Source organism: Macaca fascicularis, chromosome 16 (assembly GCF_037993035.2).
Source record: "Macaca fascicularis isolate 582-1 chromosome 16, T2T-MFA8v1.1".
NCBI classification, from domain to species: Eukaryota; Metazoa; Chordata; class Mammalia; order Primates; family Cercopithecidae; genus Macaca; species Macaca fascicularis.
The window spans coordinates 46135253-46152423 of NC_088390.1; the positions used below are offsets into that span (position 1 = coordinate 46135253).

General features: G+C 37.0%; 1 protein-coding gene across 4 annotated transcripts in view; it reads right to left on the reverse strand.

Annotated features, from left to right (window-relative positions):
- Positions 1–8796: 8796 nt before the first annotated feature.
- Positions 8797–17171, reverse strand: part of BRIP1 (BRCA1 interacting DNA helicase 1) — a 180926-nt gene continuing 172551 nt past the window's right edge. For 3 of the 4 annotated variants that reach the window (XM_045375116.3, XM_005583892.5, XM_015438383.4), the window contains 2 exons: positions 13648–13977; positions 8797–11678 (listed from right to left, as the gene is read on the reverse strand). In XM_045375116.3, coding sequence (XP_045231051.2) covers positions 10930–11678; positions 13648–13977 — 1079 coding nt within the window. In that variant the 3' untranslated portion in view covers positions 8797–10929. The remainder of the gene's footprint in view (positions 11679–13647; positions 13978–17171) is intronic. The other variant, XM_074019090.1, reaches the window with a different exon arrangement.

A 17171-nucleotide genomic window follows, 5' to 3' on the forward strand; every position in this document is an offset into this window, starting at 1 on the left:
AAGTGGGTCCCTGACCCTTGTGTAGCCTAACTGGGAGACACCTCCCAGCAAGGGCCAACAGACACCTCATACAGGCAGGTGCCCCTCTGGGATGAAGCTTCCAGAGGAAGGATCAGACAGCAATATTTGCTGTTCTGCAATATTTGCTGTTCTGCAGCCTCCTCTGGTGATACCCGGGAAAACAGGGTCTGGAGTGGACTTCCAGCAAACTCCAACAGACCTGCAGCTGAGGGACCTGACTGTTAGAAGGAAGACTAACAAACAGAAAGGAATAGCATCAACATAAACAAAAAGGACATCCACACCAAAAGCCCATCTGTAGGTCACCATCATCAAAGACCAAAGGTAGATAAAACCACAAAGATGGGGAGAAACCAGAGCAGAAAAGCTGAAAATTCTAAAAACCAGAGCACTTCTCCTCCTCCAAAGGATTGCAGCTCTTCACCAGCAATGGAACAAAGCTGGATGGAGAATGACTTTGATGAGTTGACAGAAGTAGGCTTCAGAAGGTTGGTAAGAACAAACTTCTCTGAGCTAAAGAAGCATGTTCTAACCCATCACAAGAAAACTAAAAACCTTGAAAAAGGGTTAGATGAATGGCTAACTAGAATAAACAGTGTAGAGAAGAACTTAAATGACCTGATGGAGCTGAAAACCATGGCATGAGAACTTTGTGACTCATGCACAAGCTTCATTAGCCTATATGATCAGGTGGAAGAAAGGGTATCAGTGATTGAAGATCAAATTAATGAAATAAAGTAAGAAGACAAGATTAGAGAAAAAAGAGTAAAAAGAAACGAAAAAACCTCCAAGAAATATGGGACTATGTGAAAATACCAAATCTATGTTTGAATGGTGTACATGAAAGTGATGGGAAAAATGGAACCAAGTTGGAAAACACACTTCAGGATATTATCCAGGAGAACTTCCCCAGCATAGCAAGGCAGGCCAACATTCAAATTCAGGAAATACAGAGAATGCCACAAAGATACTCCTCAAGAAGAGCAACCCCAAGACACATAATTGTCAGATTCACCAAGGTTGAAATGAAGGAAAAAATGTTAAGGGCAGCCAGAGAGAAAGGTTGGGTTACCCACAAAGGGAAACCCATCAGACTAACAGTGGGTCTCTCGGCAGAAACCCTACAAGTCAGAGGAGAGTGGAAGCCAATATTCTCATTCTTAAAGAAAATAATTTTCAACCCAGAATTTCATATCTAGTCAAACTAAGCTTCATAAGTGAAGGAGAAATAAAATCCTTTACAGATAAGCAAATGCTAGCTTTTGTCACCACCAGGCTTGCCTTACAAGAGCTCCTGAAGGAAGCACTAAACATGGTACAACCAGTACCAGCCACTGCAAAAACATGCCAAATTGTAAAGACCATGGATGCTACGAAGAAACTGCAATAATTAATGGGTAAAATAACCAGCTAACATCATAATGACAGGATAAAATTCACACATAACAATATTAACCTTAAATGTAAATGGGCTAAATGCCCAATTAAAAGACACAGACTGGCAAATTGGATAAAGAGTCAAGACCCATCAGTGTGCTGTATTCAGGAGACCCATCTCACGTGCACATATAGGCTCAAAATAAAGGGATGGAGGAAGATCTACCAAGCAAATGGAAAGTTAAAAAAAAAAAAAAAAAAAAAAAAAAGCAGGGGTTGCAATCCTAGTCTCTGATAAAACAGACTTTAAACCAACAAAGATCAAAAGAGACAAAGAAGTTCATTACATAATAGTAAAGGGATCAATTCAACAAGAAGAGCTAACTATCCTAAATATATATGCACCCAATACAGGAGCACCAGATTCACAAAGCAAGTCCTTAGAGACTTATAAAGAGACTTAGATTCCAACACAATAATAATAACGGGAGACTTTAACACCTCACTGTCAATATTAGACAGATCAACAAGACAGAAGATTAACAAGGATATCCAGGACTTGAACTCAGCTCTGCACCAAGCAGACCTAGTAGACATCTACAGAACTCTCCACCCTAAATCAACAGAATATACATTCTTCTCAGCACCACATCGCATTTATTCTAAAATTGACCAGATAATTGGAAGTAAAGCACGCCTCAGCAAATGTAAAAGACCAGAAATCACAACAAACTGTCTCTCAGACTACGCTGCAATGAAATTAAAATCAATTTAAAAAATTAGAAGTCAGAATTAAGAAACTCACTCAAAACTACTCAACTACATGGAAACTGAACAACCTGCTCCTGAATGACTACTGGGTAAATAATGAAATGAAGGTAGAAATAAAGATGTTCTTTGAAATCAATGAGAACAAAGACACAACGTACCAGAATCTCCCAGTGTGTAGAAGGAAATTTATACCACTAAATGCCCATAAGAGAAAGCAGGAAAGATCTAAAATCGATACCCTAACATCACAATTAAAATAACTAGAGAAGAAAGAGCAAACAAATTCAAAAGCTAGCAGAAGGCAAGAAATAACTAAGATCAGAGCAGAACTAAAGGAGATAGAGACACAAAAAACCCTTCAAAAAAATCAGTGAATCCAGAGCTAGTTTTTTTTTAAAGATCAACAAAATTGATAGACCGCCAGCAAGACTAATAAAGAAGAAAAGAAAGAAGAATCAAATAGACTCCATAAAAAATGATAAAGGAGATTTCACCACTGATCCCACAGAAATACAAACTACCATCAGAGAATACTATAAATACCTCTATGCAAATAAACTAGAAAATCTAGAAGAAATGGATAAATTCCTGGACACATACACCCTTTCAAGACTAAACCAGGAAGAAGGTGAATCTCTGAATAGAACAATAAGGGTTCTGAAATTGAGGCAATAATTAATAGCCTACCAACCAAAAAAAGTCCAGGACCAGAGAGATTCACAGCCGAATTATACCAGAGGTACAAAGAGGAGCTGGTACCATTTCTTCTGAAACTATTCCAATCAACAGAAAAAGAGAGAATCCTCCCTAACTCATTTTATGAGGCCAGCATCATCCTGATACCAAAGCCTGACAGAAACACACAAAAAAAGAGAATTTTAGACCAATATCCCTGATGAACATCAATGCAAAAATCCTCAATAAAATACTGGCAAACCAAATCCAGCAGCACAGGAAAAAGCTTATCCACCATGATCAAGTTGGCTTCATCCCTGGGAAGCAAGGCTGGTTCAACATACTAAATGTAATCCATCACATAAACAGAACCAATGACAAAAACCACATGATTATCTCAAGTGCAGAAAAGACTTTCGACAAAATTCAACAGCGCTTCATGCTAAAAACTCTCAATAAACTAGGTACTGATGGAACATATCTCAAAATAATAAGAGCTATTTATGGCAAACCCACAGACAATATCATACTGAATGGGGAAAAACTGGAAGCATTCCCTTTGAAAACCGGCACAAGACAAGGATGCCCTATCTCACCACTCCTATTCAACATAGTGTTGGAAGTTCTGGCCAGGGCAGTTAGGGAACAGAAAGAAATAAAGGGTATTCAATTAGGAAAACAGGAAGTCAATTTTTTTTTGTTTGCAGATGACATGGTTGTATATTTAGAAAACCCCATCCTCTCAGCCCAAAATCTCCTTAAGCTGATAAGCAACTTCGGCAAAGTCTCAGGATACACAATCAGTGTGCAAAAATCACAAGCATTCCTATACACCAATAATAGCCAAATCATGAGTGAACTCCCATTCACAATTGCTACAAAGACAATAAAATACCTAGGAATCCAACTTACAAGGGATGTGAAGGACCTCTTCAAGGAGAACTACAAACCACTGCTCAAGGAAATAACAGAGGACACAAAAAAATGGAAGAACATTCCACGCTCATGGATAGGAAGAATCAATATCGTGAAAATGGCCATACTGCCCAAGGTAATTTATAGATTCAGTGCCATCCCCATCAAGCTACCAATGACTTTCTTCACAGAATTGGAAAAAACTACTTTAAAGTTCATATGGAACCAAAAAAGAGCCTGCATTGCCAAGACAATCCTAAGCCAAAAGAACAAAGCTGGAGGCATCACGCTACCTGACTTCAAACTATACTACAAGGCTATAGTAACTAGAACAGATATATAGACCAGAACAGAACAGAGGCCTCAGAAATAACACCACACATCTACAACCATATGATCTTTGACAAACCTGACAAAAAAAAGAAATGGGGAAGGGAAGTTTCCCTATTTAATAAATGGTGCTGGGAAAGCTGGCTAGCCATATGTAGAAAGCTGAAACTGGATCCCTTCCTTATACCTTATACCAAAATTAATTCAAGATGGATTAAAGACTTAAATATTAGACCTATAACCTTAAAAAGCCTAGAAGAAAACCTAGGCAATACCATTCAGGACATAGGCATGGGCAAAGACTTCAGGACTAAAACACCAAAAGCAATGGCAACAAAAGCCAAAATAGATAAATGGGATCTAATTAAACTAAACAGCTTCAGAACAGCAAAAGAAACTACCATCAGAGTGAACAGGCAACCTACAGAATGGGAGAAAATTTTTGCAATCTACCCATCTGACAAAGGGCTAATATCTAGAATCTACAAAGAACTTAAACAAATTTACAAGAAAAAAAACCCCATCAAAAAGTGGGCAAAGGATATGAACAGACACTTCTCAAAAGAAGGCATTTATGCAGCCAACAGATACATGAAAAAATGCTCATCATCACTGGTCATCAGAAAAATGTAAATCGAAACCACCATGAGATACCATCTCACACCAGTTAGAATGGTGATCATTAAAAAGTCAGGAAACAACAGATGCTGGAGAGGATGTGGAGAAATAGGAACGCTTTTACACTGTCGGGAGTATAAATTAGTTCAACCATTGTGGAAGACAGTGTGGTGATTCCTCAAGGATCTAGAAAACTACAAATACCATTTGGCCCAGCGATCCCATTACTGGGTATATACCTAAAAGATTATAAATCATGCTACTATAAAGACACATGCACACATATGTTTATTGCGGCACTATTCACAATAGCAAAGACTTGGAACCAACCCAAATGCCCATCAATGATAGACTGGATTAAGAAAATGTGGCACATTTACACCATGGAATAGTATGCAGCCATAAAAAAGGATGAGTTCATGTCCTTTGCAGGGACATGGATGAAACTGGAAACCATCACTCTGAGCAAACTATCACAAGGACAGAAAACCAAACACCACGTTCTCACTCATAGGTGGGAACTGAAAAATGAGAACACTTGGATGCAGGGTGGGGAACATCACACACTGGGGCCTGTCTCGGGGTGGGGGCCTGGGGAAGGGATAGCATTAGGAGTAATACCTAATGTAAATGATGAGTTGATGGGTGCAGCAAACCAACATGGCACATGTATACCTATGTAACAAACCTGCATGTTGTGCACATATACCCTAGAACTTAAAGTATAATAAAAGTAAATAAATCAAAAAAATAAAAATACAGGAAAAAAAAGAAAAACAGGGAAAATATACCAAGACAATACTGCATCTAAAATAATAACAAACCAGTACTAAATACTTTTAAAACTTTTCAACTATATATGAATCATATATAAAAGATGATGGCACCTAGTTTACAGAAATGGTATGCCACTTGTACAATTTTGTATTTTATAATAGCAAAGAGCCAAATCAAACTTTAATATTGAATTCTATAAATATTAATGTAAAATATTTTCATGTGAAATGAAATTTTCAGGAAAGCATTAAGATAATCAAAATAATATAAATTCCCGAAAAAAAGGAAGACTGAGCCAAGAAAATACAGTTACTAGAAAATGTACTAAAATGTCTACCTACCTAATTATGCCTTGTTACACATTCCTTTTAATCAGTATTTACCATTGGGTTTTCGAAGGTTAATTTCTGGGAACAGTAAATTTCATATAGCTTTTGTTTTCTTTGCAATACATTGAAGCTTGTTTATTACAGAGTGGAATTTGGTGTAAGATGGGTTGTTTTGGACTTGGTCCAAGAGGGTTTAGTTACTGAAAGCACCTCATTATAAGGTGGTCTTACCAATAAGGTGATCCACTGGCTCAGATCCCATGCATATTATAACAAGGCTCCATTATGGAGTACAGGAAGCTAGGCAGCTAATGGTTCTATCAAATGAAACTTAAGAAACAATTTTTTTTTTTTTAAAAAGACATGAAAATCGTTTAAGGCTAGAGGATCATATGCCTTGGTCACTTTTCCAAATTTCTATTTCCTGAAGTGATGTTCTTTATTGTATGTTTCATAGCTCTGCAGTTATTTTACATTAGGTTTTAGCTTTCTTACATTCATTGTTTGATCTGGTCTTAAAATTTTTTTTTTTTTTGGATTATCAAAATTTTCATCAATACTATCTATTTAACTGCATTTGCCTACGGAAATAGATAATAAACCGCCAAGAATTCATAAAGGTTAAATTCTTTTGTAACTCATTGAGAAATCTGAGGTTTAAAAGAGGCATATGCAAGAATAATTGTGTGGTAATCAAATACAAAAAGAATGCCATCACTTAGAGATGACCATGATAACCAGTCTTTGAAGTGAATATACAACAGGTGCTTTGATTTCATGAAATTTTATTTATTTATTTATTTATTTATTTATTTTTGAGACGGAGTCTCGCTCTGTCGCCCAGGCTGGAGTGCAGTGGCGCGATCTCGGCTCACTGCAAGCTCCGCCTCCCGGGTTCACACCATTCTCCTGCCTCAGCCTCCCGAGTAGCTGGGACTACAGGCGCCCACAACCGCACCCGGCTAATTTTTTTTTTTTGTATTTTTAGTAGAGACGGGGTTTCACCGTGGTCTCGATCTCCTGACCTTGTGATCCGCCCGCCTCGGCCTCCCAAAGTGCTGGGATTACAGGCGTGAGCCACCGCGCCCGGCCTGATTTCATGAAATTTTATAAGCAGCCCTAAAGAATTAAATATTCTAAATGTGTTTTAATATAGGAAAGTAATACAAAAAATTCCAGTTGCAGAAAAATAACGGGGGAAAGCTTTTTGTTAAAATTAATGTTTTGAATTGAAAGATCTTAAGAATAACAACAAAGCCTTATAGAAACTTAGAAACAGTGCCAAATTTAAAACCATGTAATAAGTAAGTGCATAGAAACACAGTAATAGTTTTATAACACAATTCTAGAAAGTTTTAAATAATCTAATCAAGTCATGAAACATCTACTCTTTACATTGTACCTTTCTTCCATGAATAAAGCCCTTTCTCTAACTAGTAGTTTTCCTGGTTTTCAGCCTGTGTGCTCTATATACTTTCAATCCTTGAATAAATTCAGTATTAGATAACTATTTCATATGCATTGAATGTGTCACATAAATTATTTGATAAACAATCTCTACCTTATATATCTCAAAAGCTTTTAAAAAAGCCAGCCAAATAATTTTTCTTTCCTCAAATAATTATTTATTATCAGTCTATCACCTATATATCTATAGTTAGTGTACACTTCATATAGAGCAATGGTGCACTCCAGGTATATGATTTACCTACTAATTAATAATGAATAACTCGCAATGTGCCAGGTGCTGTTTTAAAAGCATTTATGTGTTTTAACTTATTTAACTCTGTAAACATTTCTTTTAAAAGTATGTTATCAGTAATGACAATGGCCTACATCCTACACTATAAAGGCCAGTTTACTTCTTGGAATATCATCTTGGTCCAAGTCATGATCTGAGGGGAATATACACCTGTTTCAACAGTGATTATCATTGTGTAAAATTTTTGAAACACCTTTTGGAATTACTAAAGGCTTGTGACACATCTCTATGTACATTCTTAGTAATGAAAATTTTTAGCTTCAGGGAGAATTAAATTTTGGAAAGAATGAAAAATATCTAGGCCAGGAATGGTGTCTCATGACTCTAATCCCAGCACTATGGGAGGAGGAGGTGGGCAGATTACTTAAGGTCAGGAGTTTGAGACCAGCCTGGCCAACATGGTGAATCCCTGTCTGTACTAAAAAAACAAAAAACAAACAAACAAACAAAAATTAGCCAGGTGCAGTGGTGTGCACCTGTAATCCCAGCTACTCAGGAGGCTGAGACACGGGAACCGCTTGAACCTGGGAGGCAGAGGTTGCAGTGAGCCAAGATCGTGCCATTGCACTCTGGCCTGGGCGACGGAGCAAGACTATCTAAACCAAACAAACAAAAACATATCTAGCTAGGGAAAGGGAAAAGTATCTGAGATGAAGTTGGGTAATAACACTACGATATGACCATAAAATAATATGCTTAACTTTCTCATGTAGTTTCCCAATTCCAAAGGTAATTTCAAAAGTCCTCAAAATGTTTTAATTGTGGCATTGTGAAAATAAATATCTAGCTTTCCAAGTTATTTTGCACATATTCATACCATCTGTGTCAGTCTGTTCTCATGCTGCTAATAAAGTCATATCCAAGACTGGGTAATTTATAAAGGAAAGGTTTAATTGACTCACGGTTCCGCATGACGGGGGAGGCCTCAGGAAACTTACAATCATGGTGGAAGGCACCTTTTCACAGGCAGCAGGAGAGAGGAATGAGAGTGAAGCAGGGAAAACCTCCTTATAAAATCATCAGGTCTCATAAGAACTCACTCACTATCATGAGAACGGCTTGAGGGTAACCGCCCCCCTGATTCAATTACCTCCCACTGGGTCCCTCCCACAACACGTGGGGATTATGGGAACTACAATTCAAGATGAGATCTGGGTGGGGACACAGCCAAACCACATCACCATCGTTCCCTAAATGTAAATGAGTAAGAGCCACTTTACCTTTTTTATGAAATAATATGCTTTATTTTAGGCATTCTGGAACAAAAGCAAATGAAAATCAACTCAGAATATCAACAGACATTCCTTTGTAGATTCTTAAAGCACAAAGAAATCTGTATGATTTTATAGTACTAACCTCTGCATTTTACAGATGAAACTAATTCCCTGAAGGGTGTGGTGATTGCCAATATGACTTAGCAAATTAGTGGCAGAGCCAGGTGTAGAGCCCAAGTCTCTTGTCTTCTACCAGGTATTTATTCGTTTCACTACCCTACTATCTCTATCTGTGGTTTAATAATAATACCAGAGGAGAAAAATTGTTTCACCCTTTCAAAACAAGATAAAAATTACCTTCTAATCTAGTATTTGGTACTTACTGCTCAATAATCAACTAGAAAAAATATATAATACTAGATGGGATCTAATATATTCTAAATTCTTTAACTGGTAAATTGTCACCTGGCTAATTTTAAATGTCTTTGAACTATGCTTAGAGTTGTAACATCAAATGCTATAAAAACAAGCTGTAAAAATCTAAATATCTCAAAATGAAAGCAAACACATGCCTATATAATAATTCATTTATCCAAATGAAATGTAAAATAAATCCTTACTGGAAATTATGACTTGAAAATAATAGACCATACAAAATTCTTGGATAGCTCATAAAATTTCAATTCAGATTACTCACAAAAAGTCCTAATGCCCAGTGAATAACACACGTTTCTTAAAAAAAGATCAATGAATGTATTTCTGGAATGATGTCAGAGATGAGCATCTTTTATAATCATTTTTGATTAGACACAGCTTCATTCATAAAAACACAAACAAGATCAAAATTCACAGAAAGGATTACTGTGCTCTAAGGAAACATATTTTGGCTACAGCTATAAATGTGGGTTTGCTTATCAAATTTATATATAGAGTTTTCTTAGTCATTGCATAACTAAAGCTTATGCTAGAACAATACCAGAGGGGAGAAATTGTTTCACCCTTTCCAAACAATGTAGAAATTACCTTCTAATCTAGTGTTTGGTACTCACTGATCCACTAGGAAAAATATATAATACTCAGCAGGATCTAGTATTTTTTTCCACAATTAGGATGAAGCTAAATAATTAGAACAGAAAATTTAGAATACTTCATTTGGCATTTTATATCTTTACATCAATTTGTTTATGATATGTTTGATTTTAGGCTTATTATACAAATAATGTAAAACAATTTCAATTAAAAATGCATACCACTTTCTTAATTTCTCTTCATTACTTATAAGTAGGCAGTTTAATAACGAAATAAACCTTTCAAGACAAATGGTGATCTCTAAAAATGTCTCGGACTGATCTGAGGTAAAATCTATAGTGAAATATGACTGAGGTGTGACTAGACTGCTATTAATCTTTATGTATCAGTATGAAAACAAATGGATGAAGAGAACCACCTAATATGAATATTTACGTGAAACTAGAAATGCCCTAGGAAACTCTATAAATATCTTTGAATAATTTTAAATTGCATTTAGCTAAGGAAGACTTATTTGAGGACAACATTTTGTATGAATTACTTTGTAAAAACTCAAGAATAGGCCAGGCACAGTGGCTCATGCCTGTAATCCCAGCACTTCGGGAGGCAGAGAAGGGCAGATCACTAGGTCAAGAATTTGAGACCAGCCTGACCAACTTGGTGAAACCCCATCTCTACTAAAAATACAAAAACTAGCCGGGCATGGTGGTGCACACCTGTAGTTCCAGCTACTCAGGAGACTGAGGCGGGAGAACTGCTTGAACCTGGAGGTGGAGGTTGCAGTGAGCCGAGAGCACGCCACTGCATTCCAGCCTGGGAAACAGACCAAGACTTCATCTCAAAAAAAAAAAAAAAAAAAAAAAAAAAAACCCCAAAACTCAAGAATAATAAAATTTACATTTCTGAACATAAAACAGTTTTTTAAAAAGTATGCCACTTATTCAATGTACAAATTACTTACAACAGAGTTTAACATAAGCATGATGACATATTTTTACTTTGCTTGAGAGTTAAGTATTATTACTTAAAACCAGGAAACACGCCTTTAGTTTTGGAAGGAGACGGTTTAAAGTTCTTTATTTCTATTTCATGAGTTTTTCCCAGTTCCAGTTCATTTATCAAAGTTGTTTTTACCATCACTGTCATCAATTTTACTTTCTTCAATATGCAGAATTCCATTCAACTTTGTATCTGTGCAATCCTCAGCTTTCACTTCTCTGGCTGAATCTCCTTCTTGCATAGTCCTAATTCCAAAAAGGTCTTTAGCTAAACTGCAATCTGAATTGTTAGCCAATCTATTTCCTCCATCAGTTTCGGCTAGGTCATTTTTTTCTTCATCTGTATCTTCAGGATCATAAAGTTCAGGTGTAAAATAGATAGATTCATCTTCTGCTTCTGTTTCAAGATCTCTATTTGAAGTGGACTGTTTATCTTCCTTACTTACTAGAGACAATTCAATGTCTGGATCCAGGGCTTCTTCAGAACAGAGCGGATGTTCAGAATGATTTTTTCTAGTAAGGGTGGCATCAATCTTTAATGATGAAATAATGGTTTCTGATTGAGAGCATGATCCAAACGATGTGTTTACTGTCAGATTTGAGGATTCACATTTATCAGTGATTGGCAAAACAGTTTTACTTTCCATCTTTTCTGTTTTGAAACGGGGAGGACTAGAGACACTATTCTCTGATGACCTGAGCTCAGGTGTTGCCTTCGATATTTTACCAGTAAAATACTGTTCCAAAGAATTAAAGCTTGACCAGCTAACTCTCTTTGTTTGTTTGTTGAAAGTTGGGCTTGTAGATCTGGAAATCACAATTTTTTCTGCTTTCACTGCTTCTTCCAGCAATACTGGATCATCTAAGAATACAAGAATTTAAAGCTTTAACTTTCTGCTCCTAGCTGACATAATTGTTACGTTAAAATGATTATTTATTAGCAATGCCTAAATAACTGTATAGGATACGTAACTTAGAACCCCCAATGAATACTAGTGGATTTTTATCTTGGAACAGAATATTAACTCTGAAAGAAATCTTAGGTCTCTAGTGTTTCCTAGCTCAAGTTATAATGCTGTCTGGTAAACTATCAAATTCCACACCAGGGAGCCCAAGAATGAATGAGGAAAGAAGGGGTAAAAGGGAAGAGGAAGGGAGCTGAGCATAGGAGGGAACGGCTGTAAACATTTGCCTTGAAAATCCACTAACCAGTGACTGAGAAAAACTTACCTAGACTAATTCTTTTATTTAATAAATAAGGAATGTGACATAAGGCTAAGTTATTTGCTCAAAGTTATAAAACTGGTTAGTAAGAAGACTGAGACTAGAACCTAGGTTTCCTGATTATCAGGTTAATCAGCTTGAATTCACTATTTATAGTGAATTTTGTACTGCTATTTTGTAGTATTTATATACTACAAAATAAATGTTTAAAAATTGATTTTTTTCTTTTTTTTTGAGACCGAGTTTCGCTTTTGTTGTCCAGGCTGGAGTGCAATGGCGCAATCCCGGCTCACTGCAATCTCCGCCTCCCGGTTCAAGTGATTCTCCTGCCTCAGCCTCCTGAGTAGCTGGGATTACAGGTGGCTGCCTCCACGCCCAGCTAATTTTTGTATTTTTTAAGTAGAGATGGTGTTTCACCACACTGGTCAGGCTGGTCTCGAACTCCTGACCTCAGATGATCCACCTGCCTTGGATATATGAATTAAAACAACTGAAATTATATCCAATGGTATAGACCAGAGTTTGGCAAACCTTTTCTGTTACAGGCCAGATAGGAAATATTTAGGGTTTGTGAGGCATTATGTATCTGTTGCGACTACTCAATTACGCTGTTCTAGTGCAATACACACAAATACTCAACTCTGCTGTTGTTTGCAATATGTAAATAAATGGACATGACTACATTTCATTAAACTTACAAAAACAGGCAGCAGGCCAAATTTGGCCCACGGGCCACAGTTTGCCAATCTGATACAGATGATTATTTCTAAAATATTTTAAAATATTATTTTTCGCCGGGTGTGGTGGCTCACGCCTGTAATCCCAGCACTTTGGGAGGCCAAGACGGGCGGATCACAAGTTCAGGAGATCGAGACCATCATGGCTAACACGGTGAAACCCGGTCTCTACTAAAAATACAAAAAATTAGCCGGGCGTGGTGGTGGGCGCCTATAGTCCCAGCAACTCGGGAGGCTGAGGCAGGAGAATGGCGTGAACCCAGGAGGCGGAGCTTGCAGTGAGCAGAGATTGCGCCATTGCACTCCAGCCTGGGTGACAGAGCAAGACTCTGTCTCAAAAAAAAAAAAAAAAATTACTTTTCATCACTTAAAATAAATGTCTCTCACCTCCTAAAATAAATAAGTTCACAAGAACTATCTATATAGGAAAAGAAGTTCACATAGAAGTATCTATATAAAAAATTAGGCCAAATTTTTATATAGCCATTAGAATAACATCTCCTACTTATATGGTACTTTACAATGCTGTGATATTTATAATTTTGACCTTTACAACCCAACCTGAAGGGACAGCTAGGCAAGCATTTTTTCCCCCCAATTATGACTCAAAAAGGTCAAATGACTTGCTCATGATCACAAAGCTAGTAAGTGGCAAAGCCAGTTAGTGGAAAACCAGAAAATATGCTCTGGTCTCCTGACAAAAGTTTGTTCCCATTACAATACACCATACTGTTTCACTACTTTATGATAACACCTTATATTACAAACCACCATATTTAAGGAAATTAATCTATACCCAAATAAATATCATTTCACTAAATATAATGAAAGACTTCTCTATCAAAGGTAAATGGGAAGAACTTTTCATACTTTTCTCCTTTCTGGAGATAATGCCACTTGGCAGAGGTGAATTTTTAGTAATAATTTTAGGACACTGCAGTTCCTGGACACACATCTTTGCTTCATCTTCCACAGAATTTTCTGGTGATAGATGACATGCTGCTTCCAATAAATAAGGTGGGGTACTGTACTTTAAAGAGGTCACTTCAAGTGTGGACTCGGTGTCCTGTACATTTGTTCTGTCCTTTATGGATACATTAAGAACTTTTTGATGCTTTTTGGAAAATTCAGCCAAGGACTCCAGTGCACTTTCAAAGGTTGAATGGTGCTGAATCTGCTGCCGTACCCATTTAGAAAGTCCTAAAGAAAGAGGTAAACCCAGGGGAAAATTTGGTTACTTAGTTATTAAAATATTACATGCTAAGATAATACACTTGCTTTTTCTAGTGAAGTAATCTAATTTGTATTTTGAATATACAGAATGGTTCTCTGTATGTTTTTTCTGCAATTCAGCAATTTTACTACATATGTATCAGTAACATATAAAGTAACATTCATATATCAGTAACATATGAGTAACATTCTGTTTATATACAGTAATTGTCAAATGGAGAGAGAAAAGAGGCAGTGGAAGTAGGGCAGAGATGGGAAAACATATCATCTGGTTAAGAATAACTGGTGAATATGGCAAATTTAATTTCATCATAATTCCCCACACAAACTGCTTATTTTTTTGTAGGGAAACTAGAAGTTGTAAACAATACAACTTTCCATTCTAATATTCTAAATTTTACTCCTTTTGCAAAAATAATTTCAATATTCTAGTCTCAAGTTTTTTTGTTCCCTTCCTCCACCAATTCCAAATACATCTTAAATTAAAATTATTCTGGAGGTGAAATAATAACACTGTCTTATGGGCAAATCATATCCCATCTGAATTTTTCTTATATAATTATTTTTAATATATATATATAATCAAGTTATAAAGGATATGATTTGACCTGTGACATATGAAAACTGCATAAAAATGAAACCTAAGAGTTTGAGGTGTTTTCTAGTATGGCGTACTTCCAAATGAAATGCAAAATCAGATATTTGGACTTTTACAAAATAAATATTCCCTGCTAACACTACTAAAACTAGCATCATCTTTTGGAGGAATTAGTTTTAAAAGTCACTATAGGGTAAAACTTTAAGTTCTAGATTTTAAAACTAAAAAAATTTTAAATAAGCCATTTCCCTTGAAGTTTTTTATTTTGTTCGTTTGGGGAATATAATTAGACCATAAAAATATGTGAAATTCTCTAAAACTGAAAATTTTTAGGCTGAGTGTGGTGGCTCACACGTATAATCCCAGCATTTTGGGAGGCTGAGGTGGGAAGATTGCTTGAGGCCAGGAGTTCGAGGTTGCAGTGAACTATGATGACATCACTGCACTCCAGCCTGGGCAACAGAGTAAGACCTGTCTCTAAAAAAGATATAAGAAAATAAAAATAAGAATTTTAGTACTATGTACCTTTTCATTTCAACCTTTTTATAATCAAAGAAAGCCTTTTCAATGTAAAATATCATTGTCTGCTTTTGAAAACTTGAAAGAATCTGAGCTCCACCTGCTGACTAGACACCAGCACATAGCATTTTTGCCTTTAGTTACCGTTTGACCTATGCTACTGCACACTTCACGTGGAAAGGGAAGATAAAACAAACGAAGCAATGTTTTCTGCTTTATGTTTTAATATCAAACCAAATGCAGTAATTAAGCTCTGAAATTGAAAAAGTAGAGTCCACACCCACACATAGCTAATCCAAAACAAAATTTAACATCTCTTTATCATAATAAAATGAACTTTTTTTAGCTAAAAGGTAATAATAAAGATACACATGTATCCCATGGCTCTTTAATAATAACTCCTGGTATTGACTCTGAAAACTGTTTACTGTTGGATGAAACCATCGAGTGAGAAAAAAATGATACTACTGGCTGCATCAAAGCGGGGAGGAAAATTTGTGGCACCCTCTCGTCATGGTCCCCACTTCAGAATAGTACCATGGGATTGGGAGTTAGCTCCTAGTTTCTTCTCCCTGGGGAGAGAAGAGAAAACTGAACCTTATGTCTTTTTCTGGGAGGCTGCCCGAGGGACTGGCTTCTATCTTACCTGTGTCGAAGAGCTGACATGAGCTGCCATACCCTACATGCCCAGGGACCACTAAGAACAAAAGCGTTGTGCAGCAAGTTTCTGCTCCACAGAAACCACAGTGCAACAGAGGCCCATACAGTTTGATGGCCGCCCCCTCAGGGGTACAGAAAAGCCTGGAGTGTGCATCCAACATCTTGGCTTTTCAAGGAGCTGTCTAGGGACTGGTTTCTGTCTTGCTTGTCATAGAGCACTGACTGGACCTAGCATACTCTATATGCCTGGAATCTACTAAGAACAAAAGAGAGTTGGGCGTGATGGCTCATGCCTGTAATCCCAGCACTTTGAGAGGCCGAGGCAGGCAGATGACTTGGGCCCAGGAGTTTGAGACCAGCGTGGACAACGTGATGAAACCCCATGTCTACAAAAAATACAAGAATTAGCTGGATATAGTGGTGTACACCTGTGGTCCCAGTTACTTGGGAGACTGAGGTGGGAGGATCCCTTGAACCCAGGAGGCCGAGGTTGCTGTGAGCTGAGATTGTACCACTGCACTCCAACATGGGTGACAGAGTGAGACCCTGACCAAAAAAACAAAAACAAAACAAAACAAAAACAAAAAACCAGCAAATATTTCTAATAAGGAATTTACAGACAAGTCCAAAGAAGATAGATCCACGGAAAAGGTTTAAGAGGCTCCCAGAATGCCTGCCTGGGCTGATGAGTGAAGGTCTTTCCCTGTACAAAACCAGTCAGTAAACACTCTTTTTTCAAATGCGTGGATACCATACAAGGTTACAAGAAACATAAAGAAACAGGAAAAAATAACCCTATCAAAGGAACAAAATAAATCTCCAGAAACCAACCCCCCAAAAAAAGAGGTATATGAATTACCTGGCAAGGAATTTAAAATAACTGTCAAAATGATGCTCACAAGTTCAAGAAAATAATATAGAAAAAAAGGAGAATTTCAACAAAGATAAAGAATACAAAAAAGAACTAAACAGATTTTAGAGCTAAAAATACAATAACTGAACTGAAAAATTCACTAGAGGAGTTCATCAGCAGACTTGATCAAGCAGAAGGAAGAATCAGGAAATTTGTTTATTTTATTTTCTTTTCTTTTATTTGTTTTATTTTTTGAGACAGTCTTGCTCTGTTGCCCAGGCTGGAGTACAGTGGCACAATCTCGGCTCACTGAAACCTCCGCCTCCCGGATTCAAGCAATTCTCTTGCCTCAGCCTCTCAAGTAGCTGGGACTACAGGTATGTACCACCATACCCGGCTAATTTTCCTATTTTTAGTAGAGAAGGGGTTTCACCATGTTGGCCAGGCTGGTCTCTAACTGCTGACCTCAAGTGATCCACCAGCCTCAGTCTCTCAAAGTGCTCAGAATCAGGAAATTTGAAGGCAAGTCAT